Source organism: Myxine glutinosa, chromosome 13 (assembly GCF_964187855.1).
Source record: "Myxine glutinosa chromosome 13, kmMyxGlut1.1, whole genome shotgun sequence".
Taxonomy (NCBI): domain Eukaryota; kingdom Metazoa; phylum Chordata; class Myxini; order Myxiniformes; family Myxinidae; genus Myxine; species Myxine glutinosa.
This window is the reverse complement of record NC_136273.1, coordinates 70,491,166-70,505,720: the sequence shown is the minus strand read 5'-3', so window position 1 is coordinate 70,505,720 and position 14,555 is coordinate 70,491,166. Positions and strand designations below refer to the sequence as shown.

The 14,555-nt window shown below is 43.8% G+C and overlaps 1 protein-coding gene across 2 annotated transcripts in view; it reads left to right on the top strand.

Annotated features, from left to right (window-relative positions):
- Positions 1 to 14,555, top strand: part of TUBGCP3 (tubulin gamma complex component 3) — an 87,808-nt gene that overhangs the window by 29,042 nt on the left and 44,211 nt on the right. For both annotated transcript variants that reach the window (XM_068134574.2, XM_068134575.2), the window contains exons 14-16: positions 52 to 226; positions 4,769 to 4,904; positions 6,878 to 6,946. In XM_068134574.2, coding sequence (XP_067990675.1) covers positions 52 to 226; positions 4,769 to 4,904; positions 6,878 to 6,946 — 380 coding nt within the window. The remainder of the gene's footprint in view (positions 1 to 51; positions 227 to 4,768; positions 4,905 to 6,877; positions 6,947 to 14,555) is intronic.

The window sequence follows — 14,555 nt, the reverse complement described above, 5'->3', positions numbered from 1 at the left end:
AGTTCCCACTTTGATTGAAATTTGTTCTTCATTCACTTACACTGTCTGTAGATGGAGATTGGCTGCTGAGTGCTGAGCGGGTGAGGTCCACGTACGAGTGTACGGCAAAGCATCTGCTGCACATACTTTCATCACGTTACCAGATTTTGGAGCACATCGGCGCACTTCGACGCTACTTGCTGCTGGGACAAGGGGACTTCATCAGACACCTGATGGACCTGCTGAAGTAATAGCGATGAAGCATGCTGGTTTATATTGTGCCTCAGTCTCTCCCCCTGGATTTATTGGCATGCTCTTCTCCTTCTCCTCCCTTTCCCTTTATAATGGGTGAGGTCCAATGGTACAAGCTTCTACCCTCCCTTGACCAAGAAACCCCTCCACTCCCTTCTGTACTCAGCCAACTCTCTCCACTCTCCAATCACCCCACCTTACTTATATCCCTCTTAACACAATCCTCCCATCTCAACCACAGTCTACCGCATTTCCTCCTACTTTGTTCCCTCCACATATCCGCTCTATTTGCCATTCTCTCTTCCCCCATCTACACCAAGTGTGCAGCCCATCTCAGCTAGCATTTCACCAATCTCCTCCCTCAGTCCATCCATTCTTCTTCGACCCACCCTCTTCACTCCTGCAATCCTCCTGACCCAGTTGTTCTCGCAAACCTTCAGCCTCTGTTGTTGTCTCTCTGTTTCAGTGCCACCATCTCCAGAGGGTAAAGGTAGGCTAGCGTTACACAATACCTCAGAACCTTTCCTTTCAATCTCCTTGAAATCTTTGTCTGCCATTACACCCTCCACTCTCACACACACATTCACACGCGTGTGATTCCTCCTCTTCACCTCTGGCTCTGACTTGCCATCACTGGTCATTGTTCCCACACAGATACTCAAACCCATTTCTATGTCTTATCTATTTCCCCTCTAACCTGATATCCATTTATTTTCTCTGCTGCCCAACCCACATCACCATATTCTCCATGCTCATTTTTAGCCTGTGTTTCTCAAATGCCTCCTTCCACTCCCCTAGCACTTTCTGCATCTCCCACCCACTCTCCACCACAATAGCCAGATCGTCCACATACAATATCCTCCCCGGAATATCTTTCATGTTTACCTTCCTGCTTACTAGCTCCATCACCATGATAAATATGAAACTCTTCTGCCATCCTAGAACCAACCAAAACTCTTCTTTTAATTCCCTTGTACATCCCTTCCACCAACCTAACTTCTGCTTCTGGCACCTCCATCCATCTCAGTGTCACCATCACCATCCCTCAGGACAGAGTCATAGGCCTTCTCCAGTTCCACAAATCCCAATGCCATTTCACCTTGCACCTACAACCCCACCCCCACAAACCTCTGACTATATTTTTCTGATGCCCTAGAGCAGGGGTGGCTAACCAGTCCAGCATAAAGAGCCAAAAAAACCCTCACACCATTGCAAAGAGCCGCACAACACCTGCATGCTCACACTACAACAGCAACTTATAGGCATAATGACAAAATTAATAATTATATGTATTATGGTTATGTCATAATTATCATAATACATAGCTTAACAGTTGTCATAGGTCGTTTATTACCTCAGTGGGACACCTGGTAGTCTTTGTTTTCCACAATCATTTTCATGTCTGGCTTGTACTCAGTTGTAGCCACTCGGAGCAACTCTTTCACATGTGTGTCCGTAAGAACAGAGCGATGTCTTGACTTCACTTGCTTCAGTGTAGAAAAAACTGATTCACAGACCTAAGTTGATCCAAACATTGACATTAGCTTGAGTGCAGCCTGTTTGACACTGGGGTATCTGTCTGTGGGCACAACTTTCCAAAACTCTGTGCCTGTGGTTCCTTCTCTCAAGACACATTTAAGTCTGTCATCCTCAGAAAGTTCAATCATCTCCAACTGGGATGCTGCTTCATCTGCCACTCAGGGGGCTTTTAAACAATCCAATTCAGCAGTGAAAGGGTTGATGAGGAATGTGATCTGTGGCTGTTGTTTCTTCAGGTTGCAGAATCTGTCCTCAAAACTCTGCTGCAGATTTTAAACCAGTGTTGCATAGCGTTCAATGCTCCTTTTTGTGACCTCAGCTGCTTCTCCATTTGCCTTCAACAAGGAGGGAAAATGTGTGAGCTCTCCCTTTTGAAGATGGGTCTGGAAGAGCGTGAGTTTGTTTACACATGTGAAAACACTTTGCACCAGGTCAGGCAGCATTTTAAACTTCCCTTGCAGATCTAGATTCAGTTTGTTCAGATGATGCAGCATGTCGTCCAGAAACCCCAAATCTGACATCCACTGGGGGTCATGTAGCTCAGGATAGTCCTTGTGTTTCTCTGCCAGAAACAGCTTCACTGGGTCCAAAAGTTCAAAAAACGGGAAAGCATGTTACCTCTTGAGCATCTCACAGTGCAGTGGAGAAGCAGATCATTGGGAAGGTCTTTGTCCAGTTCAGCTATGAGGTTTTTGAACTGTCTGTGCTTGAGAGCATGAGTGCGAATAAAATTCACAATTTCTAGCACGGGTTTCATGACTTGGTCCAAGTTCAGCTTCTTCGACACCTGGTTCTCTTGATGGATGATGCAATGAAATGTCCAAAAATCAGGGAAACGGTCGTCAGCTTTACACAGCCCTACAAGGCCATTTGCAGATCCCAACATAGCTGGTGCACCGTCTGTGGCTATTGCTGTTAGTTTTGGTAATTGCAAATTTGCCTTCTCAACAACAGTCGTGAGTGTCTCTTTCATGTCGATATCGCAGGTCCTATCTTTTAACGGCACAATGTCAAGCAGCTCTTCCTTAATTGTGCAGTCTTCTGACACAGATCGTACAAATATTGCCAACTGTGGCTTATCTTGAATGTCGCAAGACTCATCCAACGCAATGCTGAAATACCGACATTTTTCAAGATCCGTATGCAACTGTTTCAATGGAGTTGTTAATATCTGATATTCTCTGTTCAACGGTGTGCCGTGACAGCTGCAGGTCTGACACAGAACGCTTCAAACTGTCATTTTCAGGAGTGAGGATGGCAACAACATCTCTGAGACACGTTTTCACGAATTCCCCTTCACTGTATGGCTTTTTAGCTCGAGCAATGTTCCATGCCAACTGATATGATGCAAATGTGACCGTCTCTGAGCGCTTCGCTAATTTCCGAAAAAACTGAGTCTGCTTCTCTGACTGACGTTTCAATGCATTTTCCTTGTGCTTGCGAAGTTCACTGCCTTTGGGAAAATCCCGGGCCACATTATCATGGAGTGAGGTGAAATGGCGCTCCAGGTTTGAAGCTTTAAAATGCGACAGTGCATTCTGGCAAATAAAGCACAAGGGTTTCCCATTTCGTTCCGTAAAAAAAATACAATTCCTCCCATTCAGGCAAAAATGCCATGTGCTCCTCTTCATATTTGTGCTTAGCTTTACGTTTTCCTGACTCTGCCATGGCGATTCGGTCACTGCCGCTGGGCTAGTGCTAGCCTAGCTAACAAACTTCCGGGTCTGCGCGCGAAAGTGTGTTTCATGTTTGGGCTCATGCATGACTAGTGGGAGATTTCTGTCAAACACATTACCACAAAATTATCTTTTATTTTTAAAATATTGGCAAATTTATTGGCAGTATAGTGAAATATTCAAATGCATTTTGTTTTTATAATAGAAATACATTTTAAAATGTAAAAACATGCACCGATAGAGCAGCCCTTCGCGAGCCGCACAAGAGCTGGCTAAGAGCCGCATGCGGCTCGCGAGCCGCGGGTTCGCCACCCCTGCCCTAGAGTATCCTGAACATGAAAACAAATGTTGACATTGCATAAGTTTTGACGAACTTGTCATTTTGGAACAATATTTAGAGGTACCCTCAAAGCATGACTGGTCGATTCGCGTCACACTCTATTTACGTATTTCATACTTTGGTAATTGGTGGGTTCATTACAGCAGTAATAAATACAAATGAGGCACCAAATGAAAGGTTAGCTTCTGCTGGTTCTTCTGAAATCAATATCGTCATGTTTCAGAAATATTTCATGCGAGTTATTGGACTAAATATGCCCGCACCCCACGTACATATCTGGTGCGTCACAAAAATGATCAAATTTCTACATTTACTTTTGTTTGAAGTGCATATGTGAGTCTATAGTCATCCAAGTCATATGTTAAAATAAACCATGTCCATATACCTAACATTTGATACCACAATTATGATTTTATGACGTAAACTGACAAAGTAATGGCAAGTTCAGAAATGGCACTCGTTAATAGAAGTGCCATTGAACTTTCTGGGTCCCTATAGATGAAATATAATTGATCTGTGAATCCGAGATAAAGGTAATACTCAGACTTAAATTTTATTGCACATTAGGTGGTAGCATAAGCCTGGTGTTGGTGTTGCGGCTAGGGTGCCAGCTTAGGATCCTAGGATCCTGGGTTCGAATCCCGGTCGATCGCTGAATTAACGCCAGGGGGGTTGACTCAGCCTGTCATCCTTCCGAGGTCGGCTAATTTGAGTACCAGTTCACTGGCAATTCCCTGTGTGTCGTATAAGGGCGACAAACAGGTTTGGCGGCAGGAAGGGCATCCGGCCGTAAAACATTGCTTCAAAAAGAGGACCAATAACAACAACAACAAAAAACTACGGTTCCAGAGAAAGGCCAACCCCCGCTTTGCAGGGGAAATGGCCTCTAAAGGTGGTTTTTAAAATTTATTTATTAGGTGGTAGCATAATCATCACTGGGCCCTTTTAATCTCCTATCCAACTGTTTTTGTTTGTCCTCTAGGCCTGAGCTGCTGCGTCCTGCGACCTCCCTGTACCAACACAACCTTACGGGCATTTTGGAGACTGCTGTGCGTGCCACCAATGCACAGTTCGACAGCACAGACGTTCTCCGCAGGGTGGATGTGAGACTTTTCGAGGTGACAATCACATGAAAGCTGCCTCTTATTGTTTCAAACTAAAAACACCCGTTTCCTATGGGAACGAAGGGAGGGCAACTCTATGGTTGCTATCCCAACGTCGAAGAACATTCCCATGCACACCCCGAGTATAACCACCAAGTTTAAACCCATTTATTTTCACAAACAAATATGTACCGTATCTTCAAAAAGTATTCACACCCCTTGACATTCACATTTTGTTATAACAGCCTGAATTTGAAATCGTAAAGATTGAGATTTTTTGTCACTGATCTGAACTTAATACCCCATAATGACAGTCAATTTTATTTATATATATATTTTTTACAAAAAAACTAAAAATGAAAATCTGAAATGTCTTGGGTCAGTAAGTATTCAACCTCTTTGCTATGGCACTCCAAATTGAGCTCAGGTGCATCCAATTTCCTTTGATAATCCTTGAGATGTCTTTATAACTTCATTGGAGTCCACCTCTGGCCAATTCAATTGATTGGACATGACTTAGAAAGAAACACACCTTTCTATATACAGTGCATTCAGAAAGTATTCAGACCCCTTCACTTTTTTCACATTTTGTTATGTTGCAGCCTTATGCTGAAATCGTTTAAATTCATTTTTTCCCTCATCAATCTACACTCAGCTTAACAGTCAATCTACACTCAGCTTAACAAGCTTAACAGTCAATCTTGGTTTCATCAGACCACAGAATCTTGTTTCCCACAGTCTAAGAGTCCTTTAGGTGCTTTTTTGCAAACTCTAAGCTGGCTTTTATGTGTCTTTCACTGAGGAGAAGCTTCCGTCTGGCCACTCTGCGATAAAGCCCAGATCGGGGGAGTGTTGCAGTGATGGTTGTCCTTCTGGAAGTTTCTCCCATCTCCACACAGGATCTCTGGAGCTCAGCCAGAGTGACCATCGGGGTCTTGATCACCTCTCTTACCAAGGCCCTTCTCCCCCGATTGCTCAGTTTGGCCGGGCGGCCAGCTCTAGGAAGAGTCCTGGTTGTTCCAAACTTCTTCCATTTAAGAATTATGGAGGCCGCTGTGCTCTTGGGAAACTTCAATGCAGCAGAATTTTTTTTGTCGGCTTCCCCAGATCTGTGCCTCGACACAATCCTGTATCTGAGCTCTGCAGGCAGTTCCTTCGACCTCATGGCTTGGTTTTTGCTCTGATATGCATTGTCAGCTGTCAGACCTTATATAGACAGGTGTGTGCCTTTCCAAATCATGTCCAATCAATTGAATTTACCACAGGTGGACTCCAATCAAGGTGTAGAAACATCTCAAAGATGATCAAGAGAAATGGGAGGCACCTGAGCTAAATTTCAAGTGTCATAGCAAAGGGTATGAATACTTATTTCAATGTGATATTTCAATTTTTTCTTTTTAATAAATTTGCAAAACTTTCTAAAATCCTGTTTTCTCTTTGTCATTATGGGGTATTGAGTGTAAATTGATGAGGGAAAAAGTGAATTTAAACGATTTCAGCATAAGGCTGCAACATAACAAAATGTGAAAAAAGTGAAGGTGTGTGTGTGTGTGTGTGTGTGTGTGTGTGTGTGTGTGTGTGTGTGTGTGTGTGTGTGTGTGTGTGTGTGTGTGTGTGTGTGTGTGTGTGTGTGTGTGCGTGCGTGCGTGCGTGCGCGTGTGTGCGCACAACATAGAAAACCTGGAATGTTGTGCAATCAAAATCCCCTGCATCCCCCTCCCCTCTAAATATGTACCTCTTTCTGCTTACCCTTTTCCTCTCCACGTGTTCTAACCCTTCTCATAATCCCCTTTCATTTAATTCTTCTTTTCAATCCACCACTGGACCTCCCCCCACCAACACACAAGCTTAGTCATCAATGAACCTACCCTCAATGTTGGCCTATCTTAAATGTGAGTTTTTAGTATTGCCAAAATCAGTGGTTAATTCCAATTTCATTTTGTAATTTTTATTTTCCTCTAACAATCCATTTCATTTTCTTATTGAAGGTGTCTGAGGGGGATACTGGCTGGGATGTCTTTTCATTGGAGTACCACGTAAATGGACCAATTGCAACGGTACGTGTCATATTAGTGCATGCGATGAATTGCTTTGTAATCCCTCTAATGTGACTATCTTTATTTTGTTTTTATGCAAATTGGATTAAAAGTCAAAGCAAAAAGCTACCCCACTGTGGTAATGCTCTTTACCTGAAATAACTTTTGGCATATGAAGATGAAGAACCATCCAATTGATTATAGTATGCAACTTTTGGGTTTATCTCCATTTTCTGTAAACTACTGTGGCCTGAAAAATTATTGACCCGCCCCCCCCCCCCCCCCCCCCACCCCTCCAAAGTTTTCACATTTTAATGCCACCTGAGCTTATTACCCTGCGCTCGCAAAGCGAAAAGCAGGGTTAGGTATTTGATTGCGTGCGTATGCGTGGTGTGTGTGTCTGCATTTTTAAAATTCATTTTCTCGCCAACCGTTGGTCCGATTTACACAAAATTTTACCATACGAGTGCCTCCGCCTGTATAATTTTTACGGCGTAGCCCATTGGGCAAAGCCGTAGAGAACAGTGTTTGTCCGTCCATATGTATGTATGTCCCCTCAAACGTATACCAATCAGAGCTGAGGATATGGTCACATGACAGATTGATGTGATTACGTCTGATGTCATTACGGCGTATGCGGTTGACTCTCCACACTCCGCCATTTTGATTTATATGCCGTTCATGCCGAACATATCGTCGAACCTGTCATATATCACAATCGCCATGCTCTACCTTTACGTATTCCTTCAGTGTGAAACACAAACAAACCGATTGTTAAAATGATCATGAAATATCGAAAGCATGGACGTTACAGCTCTTCCAACAATACGGTACGGTACAGGCTAACCCCTGCTCTAGCAGGGAAAATGGCCTTAAAATGCCTGTTGTTGTTGTCCATACGTGTGGGCCTTAGGCGTTATGACTCATCTTCAGACCGCTTTGGACAAATTAAGCCCAGGTTTATTAATACAGTAGTGTATCGTTTCAGTAGTATCGTTTTCGTAATAATAATAATAATATTATAGAAAATATAACCATAACACTTTAATCCCAATGTCGTGAATGGAAAGTTATATGGATTGAAGCGGTGTATGGTTCATGATCAATGATGAGCGGTGTTCTTTACTAATATTAATAACCGAGGAAGTAGGGAATTAAACTCGGTTTTTTAATGGTCATCGAAATAATGATAATGTAACGTTAATATTATAGTAAATCTAATCGTAACACTAATCCCTTCGTAGTGACTGCAAATGTACTGGAAGTTGAAATATATCAGTTTTGTGTCCGTGACGTCATTACGTCTATGATGTCATTATGACGGCTGAGTCCACAGACAAACATTTTAATTTACAAGGACACCCACTCACTACAGGAGTGGCAGAAAGGGTCATTCCTCTTTGGGGTATATAGATTACAGTCGATCTATGGTCAGGTCTCAAGAACATTGGGTGTGTTCATTTACCAAGTTTCTTGTGGAGAGATCGCCAAGTGGTTTAAGCATTTGAGCAAGCACTCCATGCAAAACTGTTAAGGAACGGCTGGCTTGGCAAGCGCTAGCTAGCTGCTTGGTAAATGAGCACACCTCCAACCCTTGTGGGGTACATAGATTACAGTAGATCTTCACTCAGTTCTGTAAGTAAAACGTACCTCACGGATGTCGGGATTCCTCAAAATGTATTTGTTTAATGCTATAGACAGCATGGACGACTGTTTATAAAGCTAATCATATGTGTTTGTGGTTTATAATATTTTACAAGCCCGGCTACGCCGCTGTTAGACCTTTGGTCTTGTTTTATTCATAATTATGATGTCGTAGGTCACGTGGTATATACTCAATCTTGGAAAAACTTCTCATCTCTATATCTCCCAAACCGCTCAATGGAAAAAGTTGAAACATTGCTCATTGTCAAGTACTCCCCATGGGGAATAAGATGTTAATGATGTCATCGGTGCCTTTGTTATGATGTCATATTTCGACGCTTCATCCGATCAGTATGAATTTTTTTTTCTCTGCAACTGTTGGTCTGATGGACACAAAATTTTCACCATAGTTCTCCCACTTATCTAAATAGTTTTAAGGTGCAACTCACTTGGTCAACCAACAAGGCCAACGTGAAGACAAAAGAGCTTTCCAAAGAAGTCAGATATAAAGTGTAGGAGAAGCACCGTTCAGGAGAAGGTTATAAGAAGATTTCAAAGTCACTCATTATCCCTTTAAATATATATAAAATAACCACCTTTAGAGGCCATTTTTCCCCGCAAAGCGGGGGTTGGCCTTTTTCGGGAACCGTGGTTGTTGTTTTATGGTCCCCTTTTTGAAGCAATGTTTCACGGCCGGATGCCCTTCCTGACGCCAACCCTTTTTGCCGCCTTTAACGACAAACAGGGAATTACCAGTGTACTGGTACTCAATAGCCGACCTCGGAAGGATGACAGGCTGAGTCGACCCCCCTGGCGTTAATTCAGCGATTGACCGGGATTCGAACCCAGGATCCTAGGATCCTAAGCCGGCACTCTAGCCGCTAGCCCAACACCAGGGTTTGATTATCCCTTTGATAATTATCCCTTATCCCTTTGATTATCACTCATTATCCCTTTGAGTCGGTGAAATCCATCATTAAGAAGAGGAAGACGTATCGTATCATACCAGACTCTACCTAGATCAGGTCACCAATCCCAACTCAGCAGCCGGGCAAGCAGGAAACTGGTTAGGGATGCAACTGTAAATCCAACAATGATTTTGAAAGATCTGCAAGGCTCTATGTCTGAGATGGGGGTCAGTGGTAATCAATCAACAATATCCTATTCCCTTCGCAAAGATGGCCTCTATGGACAGGTGGCAAGAAATTCCATTACAGAAAAAGATGCATCTAAAAGCTCGTATGAAGCTTGTGAAAAACCATCTTAATGAAACTGCAGGCAAATGGGGGAACCGTTTTCTGGTCAGATGAGCCAAAAATTAATGTTTTGGTATAAATGCAAAGCGTTAAGTCTGGCAGAGGCCTAACACTGCACATCACCCATCATAACACTGTACTAGTCATACTAAACAACCTCCCATGGTGCAACCTCCCACACCACCAGAGTGTCCATGACTACTGTAAGGGTGCTCTTTCCAAAGCATGTCATTTCCAGAAACGGCGATAATCCATGGCCAGCGAGGTCACCCAATTTGACTGCATGTGATTATTTATTGTGGTCATATCTAAAGGACAAAGTGTATGTTAACCGTCCACAAACTCTTCATGAACTTAAGGAAAACATCAGACGCGAAATCAATGATATTGACATTGCCATGTTGCAGAACGTCATGAATAATTGGCGTCCTAGATTGGAGGAATGTGTCAGACGAAACGGTGCGCATCTCCTAATGTTCTTTTCCACAAATAAATGGCATGTTATGTACTTCACTTTCTTGTAAAAATTTGTTTTTAAATACAACTTTTTATTACCTTTACACAAGTGTTAAAAATGACCATATTTCTGGCTCGCCCTGTATTTGGTCGTTACTTATCCAATCTTAACCAAAGTTTACAGGACAAAGAATCACATGATAGAGGTTGTAGCGACTTAATTTCACCCCTTCCCCAATGGGGTTTTCCACCTTGGGGAATTTTTTTTTTTTTTTTGTATACTCGTGAAAGAGCTAACATTTATCACACAAGCAAATCAAACAGACAAACAAAGTATATAATAAGGGGAGCGGTAGACAAGTTGGGGAGACAAGGGGAAGCACACAAACGCAGCATTTGAGAGCAGGGACATTGGGAGATGTGTGGGAGGGAGAGGGCTTGGGGGGAGGAGACGTGGGAAGGGGGTGGGGGAGGGGGGGTGGGAGAAGTATAAAACACAAAGACACCAAGGACTTCCAGGAAAGAAGTTGGTATTTCAAAAAAGTGGATTTGGGGTGAAATTAGCGGTGGTAGAAGAGATCAAGGTTTTGGATGGGGGAAGATAAGAGATGGTGGTGAACAGCTGTTTTAAAGACCTGGAGGGTGGAGTGGGATTGAAGAGAGTGAGGGAGTTTGTTCCAGAGGTGGGAGAAAAGAGGAATGAAGGAGTGAAGGTGAGCAGAGAGTCTTGATTTTGGCAGTTTAACCATAAGAGGGTTGCATGCAGATCTTGTGCGACCTGTAGGAATATTTGGGGGACAGAGCCCAGAGAGAGCTGGGGAGGCAAGGCCAGAGAGGAGTCGGTAGAAGACGGAAAGACCACCAACCTGCCTGCGTTGAGTAAGTGAAAGGCCCTCGGAGATAGCTTCATCGCGGGAGATTCCAATGATTCTGAACGCTTTGGTTTCAACAGCGTGAAGACGAGCTAGGTGTGAGGCAGGAGCACCAGCCCAGAGGGGAGAGCAGTATTCCATTGACCTGCAGATGAAAGCCTTGTATGTGGTGAGGAGCTCAGGTGTGCCAAGGAAGGACTTTGCACGACGGAGGATGCCCAGTCGGCGACTGGCTTTGGAGGCAAAATTTGAAATGTGGTTTTCCCAGGAAAGATCATGGCAGATAGTGAGACACAAAAGCTTGAGTGACAGAAATTCTTGGAGAGGATTATTCAGAAAGTGGATGGGAGGGGTGTCCAGTCTGTCTTTTCGGAGAGACGTCATAAGAGTGTGAGATTTGTCAGGATTGAAAGACATGTTCCACTTGATTGCCCAGTCTGTGATTTTGTCCAGGTCTGCAGAGAGTGAGAAGGCTGCAGACTGCCATTCTGAGGGATGAGGAATGGAGCGGCAGAGAGTGGAGTCATCAGCAAAGAGATAGAGAGGATTTTCAAGAGAGTCAGAGAGATCATTGATGAAGACCAGAAAAAGCTCAGGGCCCAGAACACTGCCTTGGGGAACTCCAGCCTGAACAGGAAGAGGAGATGAGAGAAACCTATTCAGGGCCACACGTTGACTACGACTAGAGAGGAAGTCCACCAGCCATGCGTGGAGATATCCATGGATACCATAGGAGGAGAGTTTGGTGAGCAGAGCGGGGTGCCAGACCGTATCGAAGGCACGTGATATGTCAAGGGAGACAGCTGTAATTTCCTGTTTGGCATTGAGGACCTCCATCCATTGTTGAGACAGCAGAAGCAGCATGTCCAGAGTAGAGTGACCTGGTCTGAAACCAAATTGATGATCAGAGATCAAGCCATTGGAGAAGAGGAAAGATTTCATATCCGAAGCAATGATGGATTCCATGACTTTGCTGATAATTGGGAGAAGGCTGATTGGTCTGTAGTTGCTAGGATCTGTTTTTGCACCTTCTTTGTGTAAAGCGGTGATGTTGGCTGATTTCCCAGCAGATGGCAGATGACCTTGAGCAAATGAGAGGGTGAAGAGAACAGAGAGAGGGAGTGAAAGAGCGGAAGAACAGGATTTTAGGACCCGTGGGCTGATGCCGTCAGGTCCAGTTGCAGAATCAGTCGAGGGTTGACAGAAACTTTTCCACCTTGTCAGTAGGAAAGGACACAGAGTCCAGGAGCAGCTGGGTACGACTGGGTACAGTGGGTACAGAGTGGGATGGGTTTTGGACACAAGATTTTGAGGCAAACACAGAGTTGAGGCATTCAGCTTTTTCACGTGCGGAGTCAGCTGTGTGGCCCTTTGAGGTGAGGGAGGGCGATGGAGGGGGAACAAACACCAGAAACAGATTTGACCAGACGCCACCAGGATTTGGAAGAGGGAGACAGGTTTGAGAGTTCATTCTTGAGTGAGGAGAGATAGTGCTTCCTGGCACTCCTGAGGGTAGACACACACTTGTTCCGAGCTTGGTGGAAGGAACTGAGATTGCCTTCAGTTGGATTAGCCTTCCAAGAGGCAAAGGCAAGTTGTTTCAGGGCAACTGCCTCACCACAAGATTCAGTGTACCATGGATGGGAGGAAGGGTATGACAACTGAAGACGAGATGGGATAAATCTGTGCATGAGAGAGAGCAATTTACTTTGGAAGAATTCCCAAGATGAGTTTATGTCAGAGGTGGTAGAGATGGGAGACCAGTCTAGATGATTGATGGCTGCTTGAAGACCGTGCCAGTTGGCCTGAGTGAAATGCCAGACTCGTCGACGCTGAGGAGGCTCTCTGAGAATGGTCAGAGAGATGTCAACTTTAACAAGCACATGATCAGATGAGCCGATTGGAGCAGAAGAAGAGCAGCAGACATTTTCAGGGAAGTTAGTCATAACCAAGTCCAGAAGAGAAGATGCTCCGTTGACTGAGATCCGGGTCGGGAAATTGACAGATTGTGTCAGTCAAGGAAAACATGTGTATGTCTGTGTTAATGTGTATGTCTGTGTTAATGTGTATATCTGTTAAGTTAGGTAATGGTGGCATTTTTCATGGTCACTTTCAAAAATAGAAGTAACTAGAACAGCACTTGGTAGAAGGCATACCTCCGCCAGGCTCAACAGTTTGTTTTGTATCCCACTGATGGGCCGAATCTGGATTTGGACCTGAACCAAAATCTAATCCGCTCGTTCTTGCCATATGTTCTTGTCTTGTCACCTGTCCATCTCATTCACCAAGTTTTGTCATAATCTGTCCATAACTTTTTGAAATATCATGCAATACAGTATATCGTTTTTGGGCCTATTACTGAATGGTGAAGAATCGCTTAAAATATTCTCTAATCCGGATCCGTATTCGGATCTTCACCAAATTTGAATTGATTTGGCCTTGTCACACCACCCAACCAGTCCACCAAGTTCTGTCCGAATCCGTCGATAACTTTTTGAGATATTGGTTTAAGCCCTATCACTTATTGGTGAAAAAATCACGTAAAAAATTATCTGATCCAAATTCGGAATCGAATCTACACCAATATTGAATCAATTTTTCCTTGTCACATACCCAACCTTCCGACCAAGTTTCATCCAAATCCCTCCACAACATTTTCAGATATCTTGTTCACAAACAGCCAGATAGACAGACAGACAGTGGTGAAAACATAACCTCCGCCCGCCTTCGGCTGCGGAGGTAATAACATCACCGATGATAAAAAAATTCATATTAATGTTCTTACAAAACAATATTAATGCTAATAATATCCCCTCACCTCAAGGGGTTTTCCTCCTTGACCAAACGCCGTGTTAACGTGTATAAATAGCTTATCGTGGGGCAAGCCTACCAGAAAAAAAGAAAAAGTTATTAACCACACACACAAGTATGATTGATTACCTTTTGAAACAGTCGCTATTGCTGTTTAACACTAACTGAAAGGGAGGAAACCCGGGGTGTGGTCAGTTACCAAGCAGCTACATAGAGTGCTTGCCAAGACGGCCGTTCATAATTATCAATGATTTCAAATGGAGTGCTTGCTTGAATGCTTAAACCACTTGGCGAGCTCTCTCCAAAAAAACTTGGTAACTGAACACATCCCCGACGTTCTCGAGGCCCGAGCCTACATCGACAGTAATCCATCTACCCCAGAGAGGATAATAATATGACCCTTTCTGCCGCTCCCATACTCAGTTTGTGTATTGGTTCATCTAAATGTGGCATTAGGGTGTGAATACTTTTGCAGGCCACTGTATATGAAGCTTTATTCCCAAAGCTCATCAACCATAATTGGTCTCACTCGAAGTGTGTGTGTGTGTGTGTGTGTGTGTGTGTGTGTGTGTGTGTGTGTGTGTGTGTGTG